The sequence below is a fragment of the Chaetodon trifascialis genome, chromosome 16 (assembly GCF_039877785.1).
Source record: "Chaetodon trifascialis isolate fChaTrf1 chromosome 16, fChaTrf1.hap1, whole genome shotgun sequence".
Lineage (NCBI taxonomy): Eukaryota > Metazoa > Chordata > Actinopteri > Chaetodontiformes > Chaetodontidae > Chaetodon > Chaetodon trifascialis.
Window position 1 is genome coordinate 12,978,816 of NC_092071.1, and position 17,915 is coordinate 12,996,730.

At 41.4% G+C, this 17,915-nt stretch overlaps 1 protein-coding gene across 4 annotated transcripts in view; it reads left to right on the forward strand.

Annotated features, from left to right (window-relative positions):
• cadm2a (cell adhesion molecule 2a) overlaps positions 1-17,915 on the forward strand; it is a 201,570-nt gene that overhangs the window by 144,487 nt on the left and 39,168 nt on the right. For all 4 annotated transcript variants that reach the window (XM_070983711.1, XM_070983713.1, XM_070983712.1 and 1 more), the window contains 2 exons: positions 2,970-3,119; positions 15,999-16,151. In XM_070983711.1, the coding sequence (XP_070839812.1) occupies positions 2,970-3,119; positions 15,999-16,151 (303 nt within the window). The remainder of the gene's footprint in view (positions 1-2,969; positions 3,120-15,998; positions 16,152-17,915) is intronic.

A 17,915-nucleotide genomic window follows, 5' to 3' on the forward strand; every position in this document is an offset into this window, starting at 1 on the left:
GTGTGAGAATGAGCTCTGGTTTATTATCTGTAGAGGAAATTATGATTGCTATTTGTTTAAAGGCAGCTCTAAAGTCACCATCCCAAATGAGTCAAGTCTTGCATTGCTCTATAGTACATGCCATTTATGGTGACATATATATTATCCAACTCTAGCTAAATAAAGCAAAGCTAATTTCATTATGTCAGTACAACATAATGGCATGCAGATGAGGATGTTGTTGACCTGGCTTAGCCTTGGCATGTCAGTCAAAGTGGAGGGCAATTAAACTGACCTTCTCTCCATGAGAGATAGAGCACAATTGAGCACAAGAAAGAAGGTAGGATCAAGATAAATTTGAAAGACCGGGGAGCACCGGGAGACAGAGAGAATATGAAAATGAGAGACTAAGAAAGTGGAAATGCCACCCTTCAGGGATCAACCAGAGGAGGAGACGCGACACACACACAGAGAGGGAGAGAGGCGGGAGAGACGGAGAGAGAGAGAAGGGAATTGAGTGGAATGGATGTGAACTGGAAAAGACAGAGCACGAAACTGAAAGTAGGAGAAAGCGATGGAGTTGAAGTGAGGGAAGGACCTAAATTTAGACATGGAAATCAGGAGAGAACAGCTGCCTCCTTCCCTCAGGAGATACATTAAAATCAGGTCTGGGTGGCCAGAGGGGAGGACGGGAGAACCTACTCCACCGGCCAATTAGGCGCACAGAGCGCTGCACTGTTCTAATATAACCATCATTGTGGCCCCTTTGGCCCTTTCAGTCCCACCGGACTGTCGAGCACCAGACACTGACGCGGAGCTTAGGCAGAGGGATCCCTGGTCTATTGTTACTAGGTGTAGGCACGGGTACCACTGGAGAGGAGAAAAGGGAAAGACAAAAAGAGACTTTGATATTTTTAATAGCTTAGCCTCTGTCCTGATGGATGCAGGGTCTCATGTGTGACACCTGTAGTGTGTCGAGCATTGAGTGCTGTTTACATCATACAACATATCTACAATATATGTATTATGTATCTTTCCACATATCTGTTTCGTAGAGTATGATTGAAACACTATTATATCATAATGTGCTCTCGTTTCATCGTCTTCAATGACAATCTGGATAGATAAATCATTTTGGATGTACCCATGTTACCACAGGGCATGTTAAGCACTTTGCCACAACAAATCTCATGTTTTCTCTCTTTTTTTCATTTTTTTTTTAAAGCAGATCATTTGGAGAACAAACAGACAGATTATATTTTCAGGCAAGAGTACCTAGTTGACAATACAACAATCGAGCACATCCCCAGAGTGTCTCCATCTTCAGTGACATTTTGAGGTGACACATCCGCAGCGGTAATGAACAAAAATTATACACTCATATTGTCATATTGTGCACCTCACTCAAAAATCATCATTGCCACCATTCGGCATGACGTTTAACTTCCCTTTGTGGCTAGCACAAAAGAAATAAAATGTATCACACCGGGCTGCATGTCGCCCAACTGCGTGAGTGAGAAAAATGAGAAAAAGTAAGTGATTTAAAGAGAGGAAGTAATAAAGAGAGCGAGGGCAGGCGCAGGAGAACGGTAAATCGTTGGCAGATCATGCCTCATGCAAAACTTTCATGAATAAAACATATTCCTAGCCTCCCATAGCTCAGATCCATTTTTCCTCCGTTTCCCTCCTCTTCCCTCTCTATCTCTCACATGCATGATTAACCTCGGGAGGCCTTAATCAACACTGGAAATGACCCATGCTCCTTGACTTACCTCTGCCTCTCCTCCCTTCCTTCACCACATCCTCTCTCCTCTCGATGCGTCCTCCACCACAGGTCTGTCAGTGATGGGGTTTGCCTCACCTGCTGACCCTGCAGACAAGCGCTATCAGAGGGTTTGTTTATCTTACGTAGTCATTAACTGAAGTAAGGAAATTGCCTGCTAAACGTGATCGAACACCTTCGAAGGCGTTTGAATGGAAAGATATTTGGACAGAATCGCGCAGATTTTGGATGCAAGAACTCCTCATTTCTGCGCTTTATTTATTTCTTTCCTTTCATATGTTTTGTTTTATTTTTACAGTTTTATGATCCTTTCCTGGGGGGGATGGTGGTTTAAGACGGGAGAGTTAGCTGGGGATAAATAATCTTTCTTACCTAAGCCTTTATTCACACAGTCTTTAAAACCTGTCCTCTGGGGATGGGGACAGGAATAGATTTATGGTTATTATTATTTACTTGCTTACAGCCTTTCTCACACACATATACGCACTGAAGCACACACACAGTAAAGCATGCACACACACACACGCACGCACAACAATGTGAGCTGTCCAGAGTTCTGAAAACTGGCTGGCAGCTGTTGACGAACCGGTTTTGAAAGCGACCTGTCCATGGTGCTGAAAAGCAGCTCTGCTCGGCCACACACAACTCTACAGCTCTGTTTATCTTTCTGTTTCTCTCATTGGATGCAGGCGTTACACACACCTCCATCCACACAGGCACGCAAGTCCACGGAGAATGGTTTTTAATTGGTCTTCCCTGTGTAGCTGAGGTTTCAGGGCTGGTACCGCAGGCTAAATGCCCCCTGTGTGTTCCATGTTAGGGTCCAATTTAGCACACAGTAGTGACTGGCCATCGTGCCTGAACATTTGCTTTCTAATTAGGGTGTTAAGGTTTTTTCAAAGACATAAACCAGATTTCCTCTCTTTGTCCTGTAGGGTGGCGAGGAGCTGATTTGCTCCTCCAGTGACAGAAAAGTGCTTTCTTTATTTTATGCACATATTTATGAGCCTAGTTGATAAAAATCACATGATCTTAGCTTCGTAGCTTTGATTCGACATGAACATCATTTTACTGGATTTAAATCTATTAAGCAAATTTAATTAACAAAGCAAAAAACATGCCATCTGTCTCACTGTGTCTGCGTTTCTTTCTCCCTCCCGATCCATCCTCATCTCCTAACATGTTTCTCTCATGTGTCCCGGTGCAGGCATCAGCGGTCAGTACCCTCTGGTTCAGAATATGACGGTGACAGAGGGTGGGACGGCGAACCTGACCTGCCGTGTGGAGTATAATGACAACACCTCCCTCCAGTGGTCAAACCCAGCGCAGCAGACCCTCTTTTTCGGGGACAAGAAAGGTGAGTGTGAGACTGGCAGACAGCAGCAGGCACACGACAGATGCAGTCTTACAAAGCGTGTTAGTTTTGTGGTAGTTGAGAAATTCACAAAATACACAAGAACAGGATTTTTATTTTATTCTTTTTTAGGCTGGAGAGCAACCTGAAAACCCCTCCGTTATTCCTGTGTGTTTGTCACTTGAATAAGCTGCCGTCTTTGTTGTGTCACAGCATCTGTCCTACATTTCATGTGTCTGTGTTTTCCTGTCGGGGCTCTTTTTTCACGCAGAAAATGATACACACTTTAAAACCCTTCCTCTGGGAAGGGTGGCTATTATTGTTTTTTTACTTTATCCCTCAGCCTTACAAACACACACACACATACTTGCACACTCACCCACAGAGACACACACACACACAGAAACCCCTCTGCTAACACTTGAAGGCCAGTCTTTCTGACTTGTTTTGCCTAGAACAGGATAACCAGTGGTGAGCATCTCCTGCCATGAACAATTTGGGGGCTTCAGTGTTTCTGTTTTTTGTGTTCTTTCGTTCGTTTGTTTGTTTGTGTGCAGTCCATATTACCTCTGTGTCAGAATTGTTTATTGCGTCTATTTGATAGTTGGAAAGTAGCATTAGATAAGCAGAGGTGTAATTTGGTTGGATTTGGAGATGAGCTGGAGGGTAGAAGGAGCAGGCTCCAGTAGGCAGCTGCAGAAGCTTTGGTGATTGCTGTCATTGATTTCTATTGATCTCAAGTGCAAACATGATCAGTGTAAACCTTGCAGCAGGTTGACTACACCCCATGTTTCTTTCTTTTATCTGAATTAAAGATATTAAACTTGAAAGTTTAATTCTTGTTGTTCAAATCAAGTCAGAACATCAGAAACGGCCCACACACTCAACCATTCACCCCACGGTGAAAGTGACCTTCACTGCAATCCTGTGGTACTTAGCTAGTACTGCCTCCAGCACATACGGCACGGTATGAATTCAATTTCAGCTAAAAGAACAAATGCAATCACCTGAGCCTTGGATGGTGCAAAATTATGGCCTTGTGTATAATTGATGGTGTGAGAACGTTAAATTGGTCACATGTATTCAAAGACTCACGTTCACATTTTGCACAAACAGTTATTGGCAATGGACTTCACCTTGTTTTGCAACCAATTAGCTATTTGTTGGTGTATTTGTGATGCAGTTGGTTACAAAACAAAATGAAGGTACATGATACTGCAGCACACTGAAACATTTTCAGCACAAAAACATCAAGGATGAAGATTAGATTTTCAAACAGGCACAATAATGGACCCTGACAGGCCAACAATACTGATTCCACTTGAAAGGATCTGAAACTAATGAGTGGAGATTTTCCAGCATGCCCAATGGGAAGGATTTCACTAATGTTTTATAAAAGGGAGCAAGTCCACTTGTTAAAATGTGTTTACTCAAACTAATAGCTCAAACCTGCAAATTTAAGTTCATTTTAAGTTTCAGGTTCATTCATTAAAGTGAAGGTAAAATTACCGTAACTTCAATGTTCAGTCTTTATTAAACCATTAATACATAGTACATCAAGTGAAGAGAGAAAGTTTTGTAAAATTGGACTTTTAACAGCCTCACATCCCACTTCCTGAGAGAAAATATCCTGAGAAGGATGTGATCTGCAGAAAATAATCCAAGCTCTGTATAATAAACGGTTTATATACTGGAGACCTGCGCAGTCCTGCAGAGAAATTCCTTCACTGAACAGATGCGATCCCTTGTTATCTTTGCACACATTTACAGGCACCGCAGTGCAAACACACCAATATGCAAAGATGCACCGACAAATACTCACACACACAAAGCCACCAATGTTTTAATGGCTAATAAGTACAAAGCGTTTATTCCTGACCTTTCACACTCTCTTCAGCAAAGTCCCCATAAAGAGGATTCATGGGTGTTATTTTGTTGGTTCATGCCTGCTGAAATGATTGTGCCCTGTGCGTCTCTCAGCTGTATTAGTCGAGTGTAATAGAGTATGAATCACACTCTCTTGTAAGTGTCTGGATTAAGCACATATGGGATTTACACAGTCTTCCTCCATTATCCTTCTGCCCACTGGGCTGCCTTATTTGTGTGTTCAAGCACTGTGTGTGTCTGTGTGTGCATGCGTGTGTCTGTGTTTGCATGCCGTTTTGCATGCACCAAATGAACGCATGAATTTGCAAAGCATTTCAATTTTCAACCACTCACATGTGCACTTCCCTGCCTTTTCTCGGAAGGAGCAGCAGTAAAAAGCTGCATTGAACATCAAATTCAACAGTTGATGTTCTCTGCAGGTTATTCCATATCACACCAGGGGTCGGGCTTGGGGGTCTATTTCATGGCATTTCCAGTGCAGAGCCCGGAGATTGGAAATGAAAAAGCAGCCAAGGACTCTCTTATTATCAGAAAAGCAAAGGGATACTACTGAAACCTCAGAATTGCGTTGCTGTTTTGGGTTTGTGTACGTGTGTGTATTTGTGTGTGTTTTGGGAGTTGTCTTGCTGAATGTGGCAAATTCAGATGCACATGCTGATGGGAGCGCTGAGATGGTGAGTGTTTCCAAAGTGCCACTGGCAGTGTGAGAAAGGAAAGATGTCTCAGCTGCAAATGCCTTTGAGCACAGTAGGTTTCAGATTAATTTTCCTCGCTGCCTGTTGGGAAGCAGTAGATGGGGATTAGGGCAAGCACATGGTTGCTGAAAACCCCAACTCGCTCACTTTTTGCATATTTTGCACCGTCACAATTAGTTATAAGAGAGCAAAATCTACTTTCTTTAAGGTGACTGGCAGGCTCTGCATTGGAATTTGTAAACACAGCTTGGACGCTTGTGCAGAGATTTGAACTAGAAAATGAGCAAAAATCACTTAACTCTTTATGAGTTTTCTAATTATTTCTATGAATATGTGACTTGTTCATCCATTCATAGTCTTATTAAAAAGACAACACATACTGTAGGAATGATACATCTTCCGCATCTTATCTTGCAGAATAGATTAATAACGCAGACTTCTGTATACAGGCAGCTGAATCTGTAACATTTGGCATCTCATTCAACAGATTGCTGTCTGTGCCTGCAACATGTGCCCGCATGTGCATGTGTCTCATCTCAGTGCGTGCCACATCCTCTATTAAAGTCAGCCACAGAGCATTAGCATAAACGTATTGGCTTTTCAACGACAAGCGCAGCAACTGTCTCCATTACAGTCCTTTGAGTTGTGGCCATTTTCACAGCTGTTGTTCAATGTCAGGGCTGGGTGGCTCACCTCTAAGTTTAGTCGGATGAAAGAGATTCCTCCTGTCTTCCTTCCTCTCAAAGGTGCTCCAATGGCTGCGAGGAGTTGTTTGAATTTCGAATAAGTCATTGTCCCGAAAGTAGCCAATTTTGTCCTTTCCATCACTTACCACTGAGGGAGTTAAGCTGTGCTTCGACAGCGAGAGAGAGAGATGAGCACTGGGCAAGAGGGATTCTCTCTTTTATAAGATTCGAAAGAGGTTAATATCATTTTACAAATTGCTCTTTTGGTTTCATGTAATTCAGGACTTGATAATGGCTTTATTTCTTGGATTGAGAAATTTTGCATTGAGGCATAATTACAATTTATTCGTTATTCCCATACTAGAAAGAACCTATGTGTAATTACTTTCCAGGCAAAATTTGCAGGCCTATTAAGTGGACTCATCATGTGTGAGCACTGGCTAAGGTATGACATTCAAATCATTTATTCAACACAGTTGCTGTAATTTGCTAACCCTTTTTCATCCCAATTCCTCACCCACATCTGTATTTTCATTTTCAACTTACAGTATGCCCTCGATTCCTTTCTCTTTCCTTTAATTATCTGTCCACCCCTGCCTTCCACAGTGTGCCAGGATCTTGGTTTACCTGTCCTTATAAGCTTCATACAGCACACATTTGGTAGACCTGAATGCATTACGGCAAAATGTGACTAATGCAGCGGAAACACACATGTTGTCCTAGAATGTAGGTGCTCTGCAGGATAAAACAGACAGCCCTTGCATCACGGTAGTGGAGTAGTTCATTTTTCAAGGTCACATTTCAAGAGCCATTTGTTCTTGATTGCATTTCTGTTCAGTTTTGACTTTGACTCACTTTCTGACATCAGGAAAAGATTGTAAGACGGACACAGCATGCACACGTAACTCAGGGCAACGCTCGCCCTTATTTACAATATCTACAATGATTTCTTTCTGGTTCTTATGCCACCGGATGTAAAATTCTCCTTTTTAAAGGAATCAAAAGGTGGCTACCTTATATTTTGAGCATGGGCCTTTTACCTTCACAAATGCTACATCAAATTAACATTTCATCCACATAAACAATACACGACCTCATGCATGATTCAGTGAATTTACCCCCGTATTCTTCCACACAACTGAGCCTTTCTTGCCTTACATCTGAAAAGACAATTTGAAGAAGATTCTGCATTGTCACATGCAGTTTGGTGAATTTTGTCCTCTGCATTAAAGCCATCCCTGAGGAGCAGCCACTAAGCCTTGGTCAAGGGACAGAAGAACTGACCTCCATGTTTTGCCAATGAAATTTGGCAATGAAATTATCCCGACATAATGAATATGGATTGTAGTTATACAGGCTTTGACATCATTCTGACAAAATGCTTGATTAATATTTAAAGTGTCGCCAATTAAATGCTAAATTTGAGGCCGCTTTTATGGTCAGTTAGATTGGTTCTGTCTCATGCGGTTTCAGGGAAGAGACAAACTGACCATGAAACGGTGGCTATCACACAGTCGTATTGCCGCATTTGTACAGCACCCTTTCTCTACATGTAGCCTTTACGGTAACAACAACAACAACGTGTTGATGTTGTTTGCAAAATTACCACTACCACTGTACCCATGGCGGACATCTCTGCCTGTGCTGTGCCATCTGCAGATTGATTGAATCTGTTTAAACATTAAGATTAGCGTTATGGGTGAACAGCTAAGGGCCAACTGCTCCTTTTTAGGCCCCTGAGCTGCTCAGTATGAAGCTATTCAGGCCCTCAGATGTCAAATATTCATCTGTCAGAATCAATTTGCTGGCAGCTTGTGGTTGTGTGGTTGTGTGTATGTAAGTGCACATATACGTGTGTGCATGTGGAATGTCAAACATCCCACCTCCCCAGTATGCAACCATAAAAGCTTTGATGCATTCAGAGTATCTGTGCCTGAGCAATTTAGGGGATAGGCTTTTAAAAGTTTTCCAAAGTAAATAACAAAATAAGAAATGCCTGACAGTGCCTAGGTTTTTTTTTTCTTTTTTTTAACAAATAGCAGAACTTTCTCCCGAAACTTAATCTTAGCAGGAAAGTTAAACTTTCGAGACAGCTGTCTTTTTTTTTTTTTTTTTTTTTTCCTCGAAGAGTGCCTCTATGAAACATCCTTTCATATCGGTCTGAAGATTGGTACGGTGTTCTCTCTGATAGAAAAAACTTGACTGTAAATCTCCAAAGATCCCTAACAAGTCCCCTCTCTCCAAGACAAGGACCATAAAACATGAGAGGAGGAAAAAGAGGAGAAAGGAGACGGAATGTAGGCCTTGGTGGGATAAAGGAGAGGAATTAAGGAGGCATTTTATGAGAGCTTTCAGACTCGGTTATCACCTCTGGAAGACACAAGAAAACTTTTCTTTGACCTTGAACATTTCGCATCTTCTTCCTTTGTCACCTCTCTTTTCACGCGTCTGCGCTTGAGCGCAACGTTCAGCTTTTGATAAGAAAGCTTTTTCGACTTCCTTGTGTTTTCATCGTATTTAGAGGTGCAGACAGGTATAATAATTAGAAGCAGAGTATAGTTGTCACTGACTGCGCGTGTTGCCTGTGGATCAGAGAAAATGGTGTCGGGCAAATGTCAGCTTTGTTTCTTCTGCTGTACAGCTGTAAAGCAGTTTAAGGTGAGAAAGAGACGACACTGTCAAATGAAGCAATAGATCCAGTTATTACTGCCATTATTAGTAGAGCCACTTATCATATGCGAGGTGTAGAGAAAAATACCTGAGGCAAATGGGAATAATTAGCTCACACTTAGCAGCAGGCTTATTCTTTCTCTCTTCTGGGAGAAAGTTCTGGAGCACAGAGTTGAGGAAAAGAAACTTTTAATAACATATTATAATAGAATTGAAAATCAAGATTTTTTTTTTTTTGCATTATCAAGAAACAAGCAGTGTGAAGATGTAGATGAAGGAGAGTTGCAGCGGGCACCCTAGAAGAACATGAAACTGCACACAAACCAAGGCACCTGCTCTTCTACTCCTGAGCTGGAGGGAGAAAATGTATCCCTATGCAAAATACAACAAGGTTTAGAGGCAAGAGCTGTCTCCTCACTGACCCGCTTCTCACTTAATGAAGTAGGGCTGCTGGAGGTGTCCCACTGAACTCAGCATGGCAGGTAGAAACTGATGAAAGAAAATCATTTCTGTCACAGGAAAAATCTCCACAAGCCAATTACTGTATGGAGTATGGCACATTTTACATTTTAAAAGGCCAGTGTGCCTTGGAAAGGTATAACAGGTAATGGGGGTTGAGGAACGGCTGAGATGCAGAATATACATTAAGCTATTCAATAAACATTGCATTCTCTTGCTTCTCTCTCTCTCACTCACACACACACACACACACACACACACACACACACACACACACACACACAGACACTCAAGTCCCCAGATGGCTTGTTGACAAGGAAAAGAGAAGTCATATCCAGACACAGGCAGCTGAATGTATATTCTGAAATTTGCACTTTTCTCATTATAAAACTGTGTCACTTGAATGAACAAACACCTGCCAAGGTTCTATACCAATACATACTGTCTGTAGACGGATGAAGGGACGGGGAGGAGGCCAGTAGAAAGGATGGGAGAGGAAAGGGCAGGGGAGGAGGGGGAAGAGAGACGGGAAATAAAGGGATGAAGTGAAATGTGCAAACATGATAGGCTTGGAGTGAGTGACTTTAGCGTCATGACTATTTGCTTATGCATGCACTCTGTGTGCCTATACAATAAACACATCCTAAATGTACAAATGTAATTACCTTTCATGCACACACACACACACACGTCCAAACATACTCACCTGCTGCTTTTAATGATGGAGGAGCTGTGGAAAACTGCAAGATATGCAGCCAATTTATTTGGATATGTGCTGTACGACTGTTGTACACAGTACGAACATCTCTTGCATATAAACACAGAGTATGGAGCTGTTTTGCTGTGGCCATCTGCATGGTGATGTGTTGCACTTTTAGTGAGGCTCTGGCAACATGATGAATCACAAAACCATCAGCTGTGTGTGATAATAGACTTAGGATTCCTCATGTTGAGCTGGAAAAAGCTTTTGTGCTCTAAAATCGCTTTCACACCTGGTTTCCCTTGGTCTGAAACAAAGGGGGGAAAAAAGGTAAATGATTGCCTATTAGTTGTTGTCAGGTTCACAAACCAAGTGTTGTGAACGTGAAGGTTAGTCATTTATTGGACAGTTTTGGGGTCCTGTGTCATCCTGCAGCATAGGGAAACAGTGATGAAAATGAAACACAGGCTGTAACAGCATTCATTACTACGTCTGAGTGCGTCTAGACAGAGTTAGAAACTCAAACAAAGGTCCAAGCCCAGTCCAGTAATTGTTTTTTTGGCAGGGGGGAAAAAAAGGGTGTTGCGTTATGTTTTTGTGACTGTGCCTGTGGAGCATTCGTGGGTTGTCAAATTGCTTTGCATTCACAAGATACAGCACAGTATGCTGTTAAATTTTGGAAACCAAAAAAAAAAAAAAAAACAATTATCAGGATGTTGTGAATAAGATAACATGCGGGGGTAAGAATCCTTCAGGGGGGGAAAAACGTGGCTGTTGCAGAGCGAGGTGAAATGTTAACAAAGAGGAGAAAAGTCACACGTACACACTTTCTTTTCATGAACCTGTTGCTCATTAATGATCCAAAGGTTCAGTTTGAACATCATATAAAATGCCTCTTTGTTTCCATTGGCAGGGGCTTTCTGTAAGACTGTTTCATCGGCTCACTGAACGTCTTCCCTCCAAATAAAAATGTCCCTTTTAATTTAAAAGAAACAGAACATCTGTGACCTTCTCTCTGCGCAGCTTCTCAGTGTCTCAGCTTTCCTTTTCAAAGATGTGCCTTTCTTCTCATCCTCTACACATTTCTTTAAAAAGAGATTGCTGACACTTCCGCACTCTCCTCTGTCCCTCTCTGAATACACTGTTTGGGAACAAACTCCTGAGTCCTGTGGCTTTGCAGCAATAGCCATTTATTCTCTGTTATCTGATCGGTCATGGCTGCATTCAGGGGAACCTCAACACGTACGGCTCCTCTGAGCCCACGGCCATCCGCAGTCATAATAAGATGAGAAATCTTTCTACCCCCACTTGGTTTCTGCATATAAAACTGCGTCTGCTTTGACAAACTCATAATTGTCACGTCTCAAGGTTCTCTGTGTTAGTTCTGCTGAGACTAAGGCAATCAAACACACAAAACACAACTCTCCTGCAGCTTTCTGCCTCTCTTTCTGTATGCACAGAGCGACGCAGGCTGGGCTAAATGAGCAAAACATATGATTGTAAATTCACTAAGTAGTAATTGTGGAATACAAACCCACCACTCTTTGTTGCCGACAACGCCGTCCATGCACACATTCTGGACTGTCAGCACTAATGGTCTCTAATGGATGGCAGGCAGCTGCAGCACCTTTGCAGACAAATAGCAATGGATACATTCCTCTCCTCTACTCTCTCTCTGTCAATATCCAACCTTTTACTGGGTGGAGAATGAGAGACCAGAGGTTACATTGCAAGGGTGAAGAAAAGGGAGAGTAGAAAATAGAGAAAATAGATGGCAGACTTTGTGCTTTGTTGTACATTTATGAGAAAAATCTGAGTCATGTGTACTGCATGTGTATGTCCACTCCTTCCTTGTTATTATGAACAGCTGTATATGCTACCTTTGCATCAGGTTTATTTCAATTTATATGCCCAGTTTCTGGAGAAAGTAATCAAAAACAAATCAAAAACAATCTTGGCAACAGGATTTTTTTTGTCATTTTGTCTTTACTTTTAAAATTTTGTTGATTAAATGAATGAAACCTTTTTTTTTTTTTTTTTTTCCTCGGTAAGACTGTATTATAGTATCCTTACCAGTTCTATCATGATTTCATGGTTATATACAACACCTTTCATGTTTCTAAATCCAGCCTGAATCCATCCTTCCAGGGGGATCAGGATGATCCTGCTTTTTGGCATCTAAACCATCCTGATCTCCGCCTGTAACCACTGAAAAACTGCAGGAATGACACTTCAAGCGTGATTGAATTACCAAATCCAAATTCTAATCTGAGTTATCACAATCTTCAGATTCAATAAACTGGAGTATTGAAGTTCTATATTATTGTCTGCGTTCATCATGCAGGAGACGTGACAGGAAGTTTTAATGCCACAGTTATAGAAGCATGTCGCTTCAACCGAGTCACGTTACAATTTGGCCCTCTTTTTAGAAATGCAAATTCAATGTCAGCACAGCTTTGGAGTCACTGTTCTCATTACCTTGCTTAATTAGACCAACAAGTCAGAATACACTTTTCAAACAGCTATCTGTCTATCCAATCCCTCACACGAGCAGCTTCCCAGAATGGGCTGTTGAGGACGGGGAAGGAAGAAAGCAGAGCTGCATCGTGACAGCAAGCCAGCCAGCAAGAGTGAATGTATTTTCTGACATTTGCCTGCTCATACTTCCTTGCCCAAAGCAAATAAGACAACAGCTGAAAAGAAGCATTGTTTAACTTGTACACACTCACAGGTTAGTGGAGCTGCCTGAGTCGACAGAATGAGGTCTGTGGGGGTAGCAGGAAGGAGAGAAACCGAGAGACTGACAGAAAGATGTACAGAAGCAAAGAGAAGCTATTCTTTGTCTAGAATCAGTCCAAATAATCTATTCTTTGTGCTCGTTCATTCTTTGATGAAACAAGGTGTATACATTTGTGTGTATACATATTGCATGAAAGATAACAACTATCTTTTCAGGACAGGTCTCACCATTAACCGAACTGGCAGTGCGTTAAACTAAATCTAATTCGGTGGTCTTGCATTGATGGCCGTGTGTACTCACACACACACACACACACACACACACACACACAGAAAAAAAAAGGAACGTTCTGTCGCCAGTGCCAAGCCTAAAGATATGTCATGTGCTCATATCAACGTGTCACGCCTGCTCAGGCTCAGTACACAGCATGTAGAGATAACCGGTGTTGCGAGGGAGGGGAAGGTACAGAACAAATGCAGTAATAAATGAGAGAGAGCAGCTGTCGTTTAGCCAAACTGATTACAACTCTACTGCCATTTACTGTAGGTGTTTAGCCTGGAACCAGCAAAGCAGAGCTATCCATCCCTTGGCAGGCGAAATGACATGAGATAGTGTGCTCACTGACATTTCTCCACATTTGTCAGTTCTGTGATCACTGCAGCAATGCATACACAGGGACTGTAAAAAAGAACGCAGCTTATGTGACTAACACCTCCTTTCACAGTCACCTCAAGGGCCAGACATTTACCAGTGACTGACAAATTACAGCCGTAAGTGGGTGAAAACACAGCTGATATTGTAGCGGTTGGCACAGATTCAATCAATCAAATCAGTCAGAATCTGGCAGGACAACCAGTTGCCACAAGTTAGATTTTAAACAGTGATTATGTCTGTGGAAGGTTAATAAAAACTCTTTGCAAAGGTGAATTCACTGTTAATGTAATGCACATCCTCTCTAAATAACCCTTTTTATATTTTGGTCATATTTTTATTGACTATAAACTCACTGGCTGTTCATTAGGGACTTGTATAATATAATGGGATCCAATACAACAACTCTGCCATGAATTGTACTTCCATGACACTCATAATTTTCCAATTTTTGTGTGATAGTGGGTTGTTTCAAATGTTCTGCCCCTCTCATGAAAATGGGGTGGACAGAATATTAGAAACACCTCTCAAAATAATCCACTTCAGTGCAACACAAACTTCAACCTGAATAATAAACATGCAGTCAAACGACAGTGTCAGTCAAACCTGAACATTTGTACAGACAGAGGCTGTTGTATGGATCACAATAGATTGTACAAGTTGTACCTAACAAAGTGGCCGGTGAGTGAATAGAGTGTGAATGAATGTGGTTTGTGTTGTAGTTTGAGGAAAAAGTGACATGGTGTGTGTGAGCAGAGAAGGTTAAGGGATTTGGGAAATAAAAAAGAACTTTTTTTAATGCTGGTTTTAAGCTTCAGGATGTTGAAACACGGTTTCACTCCTTTGGATACCTTGGGTTTCGTTTCTCACCATTCAGCAAGACACTCTTTAAGGTACTCAGCACACAGACTGTCTAATGGTCTTTACTCTTCAGATCTCTGTAGAGAGGTTACAAAACCATGGTGCTCTACTTTTTAGATGATTTCTCACAAATTACCATAAGATAAGAATATTCTTTCATGTGGCCTCACATGAAAGAAAATATAAATGCCTGTACACAGATAATCAAGCCTCTTTTCTGCTGAACCTAAGCACGCACACAACACACACATACACACACACTTGAACAAGGTGGGCTCCCAGTCACTTTGATGGAGGGTGAAAGTAAAGTAGCCTTGGCTGCTCATATTAAATAAAGTTTGCAGAAAGGCGTTGTACTTTGAAAAAGACGACTTGAATGAATCTCTTCAGCAGCCAAGGCCACGATACAGAATGAATGAAATGTTCTGCGCACTCAACAATCCACATGGTCTTTTCTTACAAGTCTTTTGTGCGCTTGTGTTTTGTGCATCACAATGCACCCCCTGGACACAACAGGCACGAATCATGTCAATTCCAAGGCGTCATCCGATTCTGAAATCGCCGAGCGTGCTCCCGCTGATTCACAGATATGAAGTGTGCTTTGAAGACCATGGAGTATCTTTCACCAAGCCATCCAATTTCAGCAGATCCATTTCAACTCTCACATCTCCCCAAATTCTGATTAGGCCTTTTTCTCAGCCTGTTATTGCTGTATTGATTTCCATTCCTGTTGTGTCTTTTGGAAGATTACATTTTCATATAAGTAAAATGTCTCCAAGAGTTTCCAGCAGAGAAGACTGTATGAGTATGATTCCACTGAAGAGATGTACTGATGCATCAACAGAAAGTTCAGTTTTCAGGTCACATTTCGATACGACGTTTGATTGTTTATGCATTTAAATCTATTCATGCATGCATTACTTACACCACACTTGTTTTGGCTAGCACAAGTGCTTTCTTTTACTTCAAAGTAGTTGAAATTAGCATTGGCAACAACCATACCATGCCACCATGTTTAGCATTTCAGAATTAATGGGCAAAATTGCATATTCTTGTGCAAAGAGCTGTAGCTACAGAACAAGTTTGAGAAGCACACTTGTAAATAATGGCAGAAGCTGAGTTGCTGTGCGCTGCCTGGCATCTTTGTAGTGTTACAGTCGGATAAGACTCTGATGGCTGTTGTTATGTCAACAATAGGCACGTGTAATAGAGGGACAGCGAAATATTAACACGCCACTGATCTCTCGTTCTAGTTTGCTGTGTCCTGCTGCTGCCATCTTGCAATCATCGATGTCTCTCAGTGTGCCTCTTTGATCTCGATTTGTCTGTGTCGACAGTGTTTCAGTGTTTCCAAATAGACATAAAATGTATAAAATGGACATCAAGGTCTACAACAATCTACACAGTTTTCTACACACATGATCCTACTGCAGGAGTTGAACTGTGTCTCCCACTGAGATAACCCTCATCACTTCAGTTTGCTGCTGTTTAAACACATTGTAACTCTCGGTCTGTCTCTGTCTCTCTGTCCAGCTTTAAGGGACAACAGGATCGAGCTGGTGCATGCGTCGTGGTCGGAGCTGACCATCAGTATCAGTGATGTCACGCTGTCTGACGAAGGCATGTACACCTGTTCTCTCTTCACCATGCCTGTCAGAACAGCCAAAGCCTACCTGACGGTTCTAGGTAAGTCCACCATTAAAACAAAATTCTTGTTCTTGCATTGAAAGACAAGTTCATTCATGGATAGCTGGCTGACTATAGTTAAAAAAAAACCCAAGTCCAAGATTTAGTTTGAACAGCGTTCGAACAACAGGTGTGACTTTGTTGCTTTCAGCTGTGGAGGACACATATGTAGAGCAAGTAGGAGAGATCATGAGAATAAGACAGGAAAGAAAAGGTGGCATCGTTCAATGACTTATTGTCGACATAGGCTTGCTTGTTCTTTGAATCTTAGGAGCTGACCAATATCACAACACCACACCAAAATGGCAAGGAAGAGTGCAATGCTACTAGCTGTAGTTAGCAAAAAATGTGCGAAGAGATTTCAGTGAAATTAGGTGGAACAAGAGGCCGCAGGCCAAGGAAAAAGCCAGATGTTCTTTCCAAAGAACCCAGGATGTTTCAGAGGTTTGAAAGGGCAATTTTTTAACATTTTTTGCTCGATTTCATTAAGAAGGAGAAAGAAAAACTCATGCATTCAGCGTCTCAATTATTATTCATAAGTTGATTTAATAATTACTAAAATTATTCAGTTATAATTTCAGTTTAAAAAATTTATGGTTGTGTTTTGTTTTTTGTTTTTTCTTTAAGGCACAAAATACCTGCATCTGCAGACAAATAAAAACATACAGCTAGGCCCTCTAGTTGTGTTTGTGTTGTGATCATCGGCCCACACAAACACTGTCTCATTTCCTGCCACCGCGCTTATTATCTCGCCAATTAGTTTTCGCTAATGTTAATAGATGTGCTAGTGCACTCCAGGACCATTAGCTGGCTCTCTGTGTTAACAAGCATTCTGAGAATTAGAGACATTAAAGGCTACTGCTCAATAAGGATATGGAGAAAATTATTTTGCAATACTGAACAATAGTTAATGGTGCAAGCCAGGAAACAGAGGGGAGATTTAATAAACATTCAAAATGGTCTGGGAATGGTCTGGTTTATCTGCCACTGTTTCAGGACAGTGAGTGCTGGGAACGAACACAAGAACACACTGAAAAGGATTTGGACAAAATGCCAAACTATTAAATGTGCAATAAAATCAGCTTCACACTCAAATCATTCAAAATATTTTGGTGAATAAATGCCAGCATGTGCTTATCTATTACCACAAAAACAAATTGTAAAACATTATAAATACAGTTCTAAATAAATCACCAAAATGATTCAGGTGGCTCTACTCACACTGTATTTGAGCTAAATACTAACGTCAGGGTGCTAACACGCTCACATTGACTTTGCTAACATGGTGAAGTTCAGCAGGTGCAATATTTCCCATGTTTACCATCTAAATTTAACATGTTAGCATGCTAACATTGCTAATTAGCACTAAAACACAAAGCACACCTGAGGCTGATGGGAATGTTGTTAGTTTTGCAGGTTGTAAAACAACATGTTGGACTAATTAAAATTTTGACCTGATGGTGGTGCCAGATGTAAAAGTTAAGGGGTCACCAGAGTTCTTACAGGTAATCCCTTAATTGCAATCCATCCAGGAGCCGTCATGCCACTCAAAACCACAAATTTGAACCTTGTGGTGGTGCAGGAGGAAAAGTTAGGGAAAAACCAAGATTTCATCACTGGAGCTCACGAATATCTGCACAAAATTTCATGGCAATCTGTCCAACGTGACAATCCAGATAACTTTTTCTAAAGGTGCCGTCTCTCTTCGTACAAAACTGTGCTGTATTTATACAATGTGTGGATCAGCATAAAGCAGTGTGATCA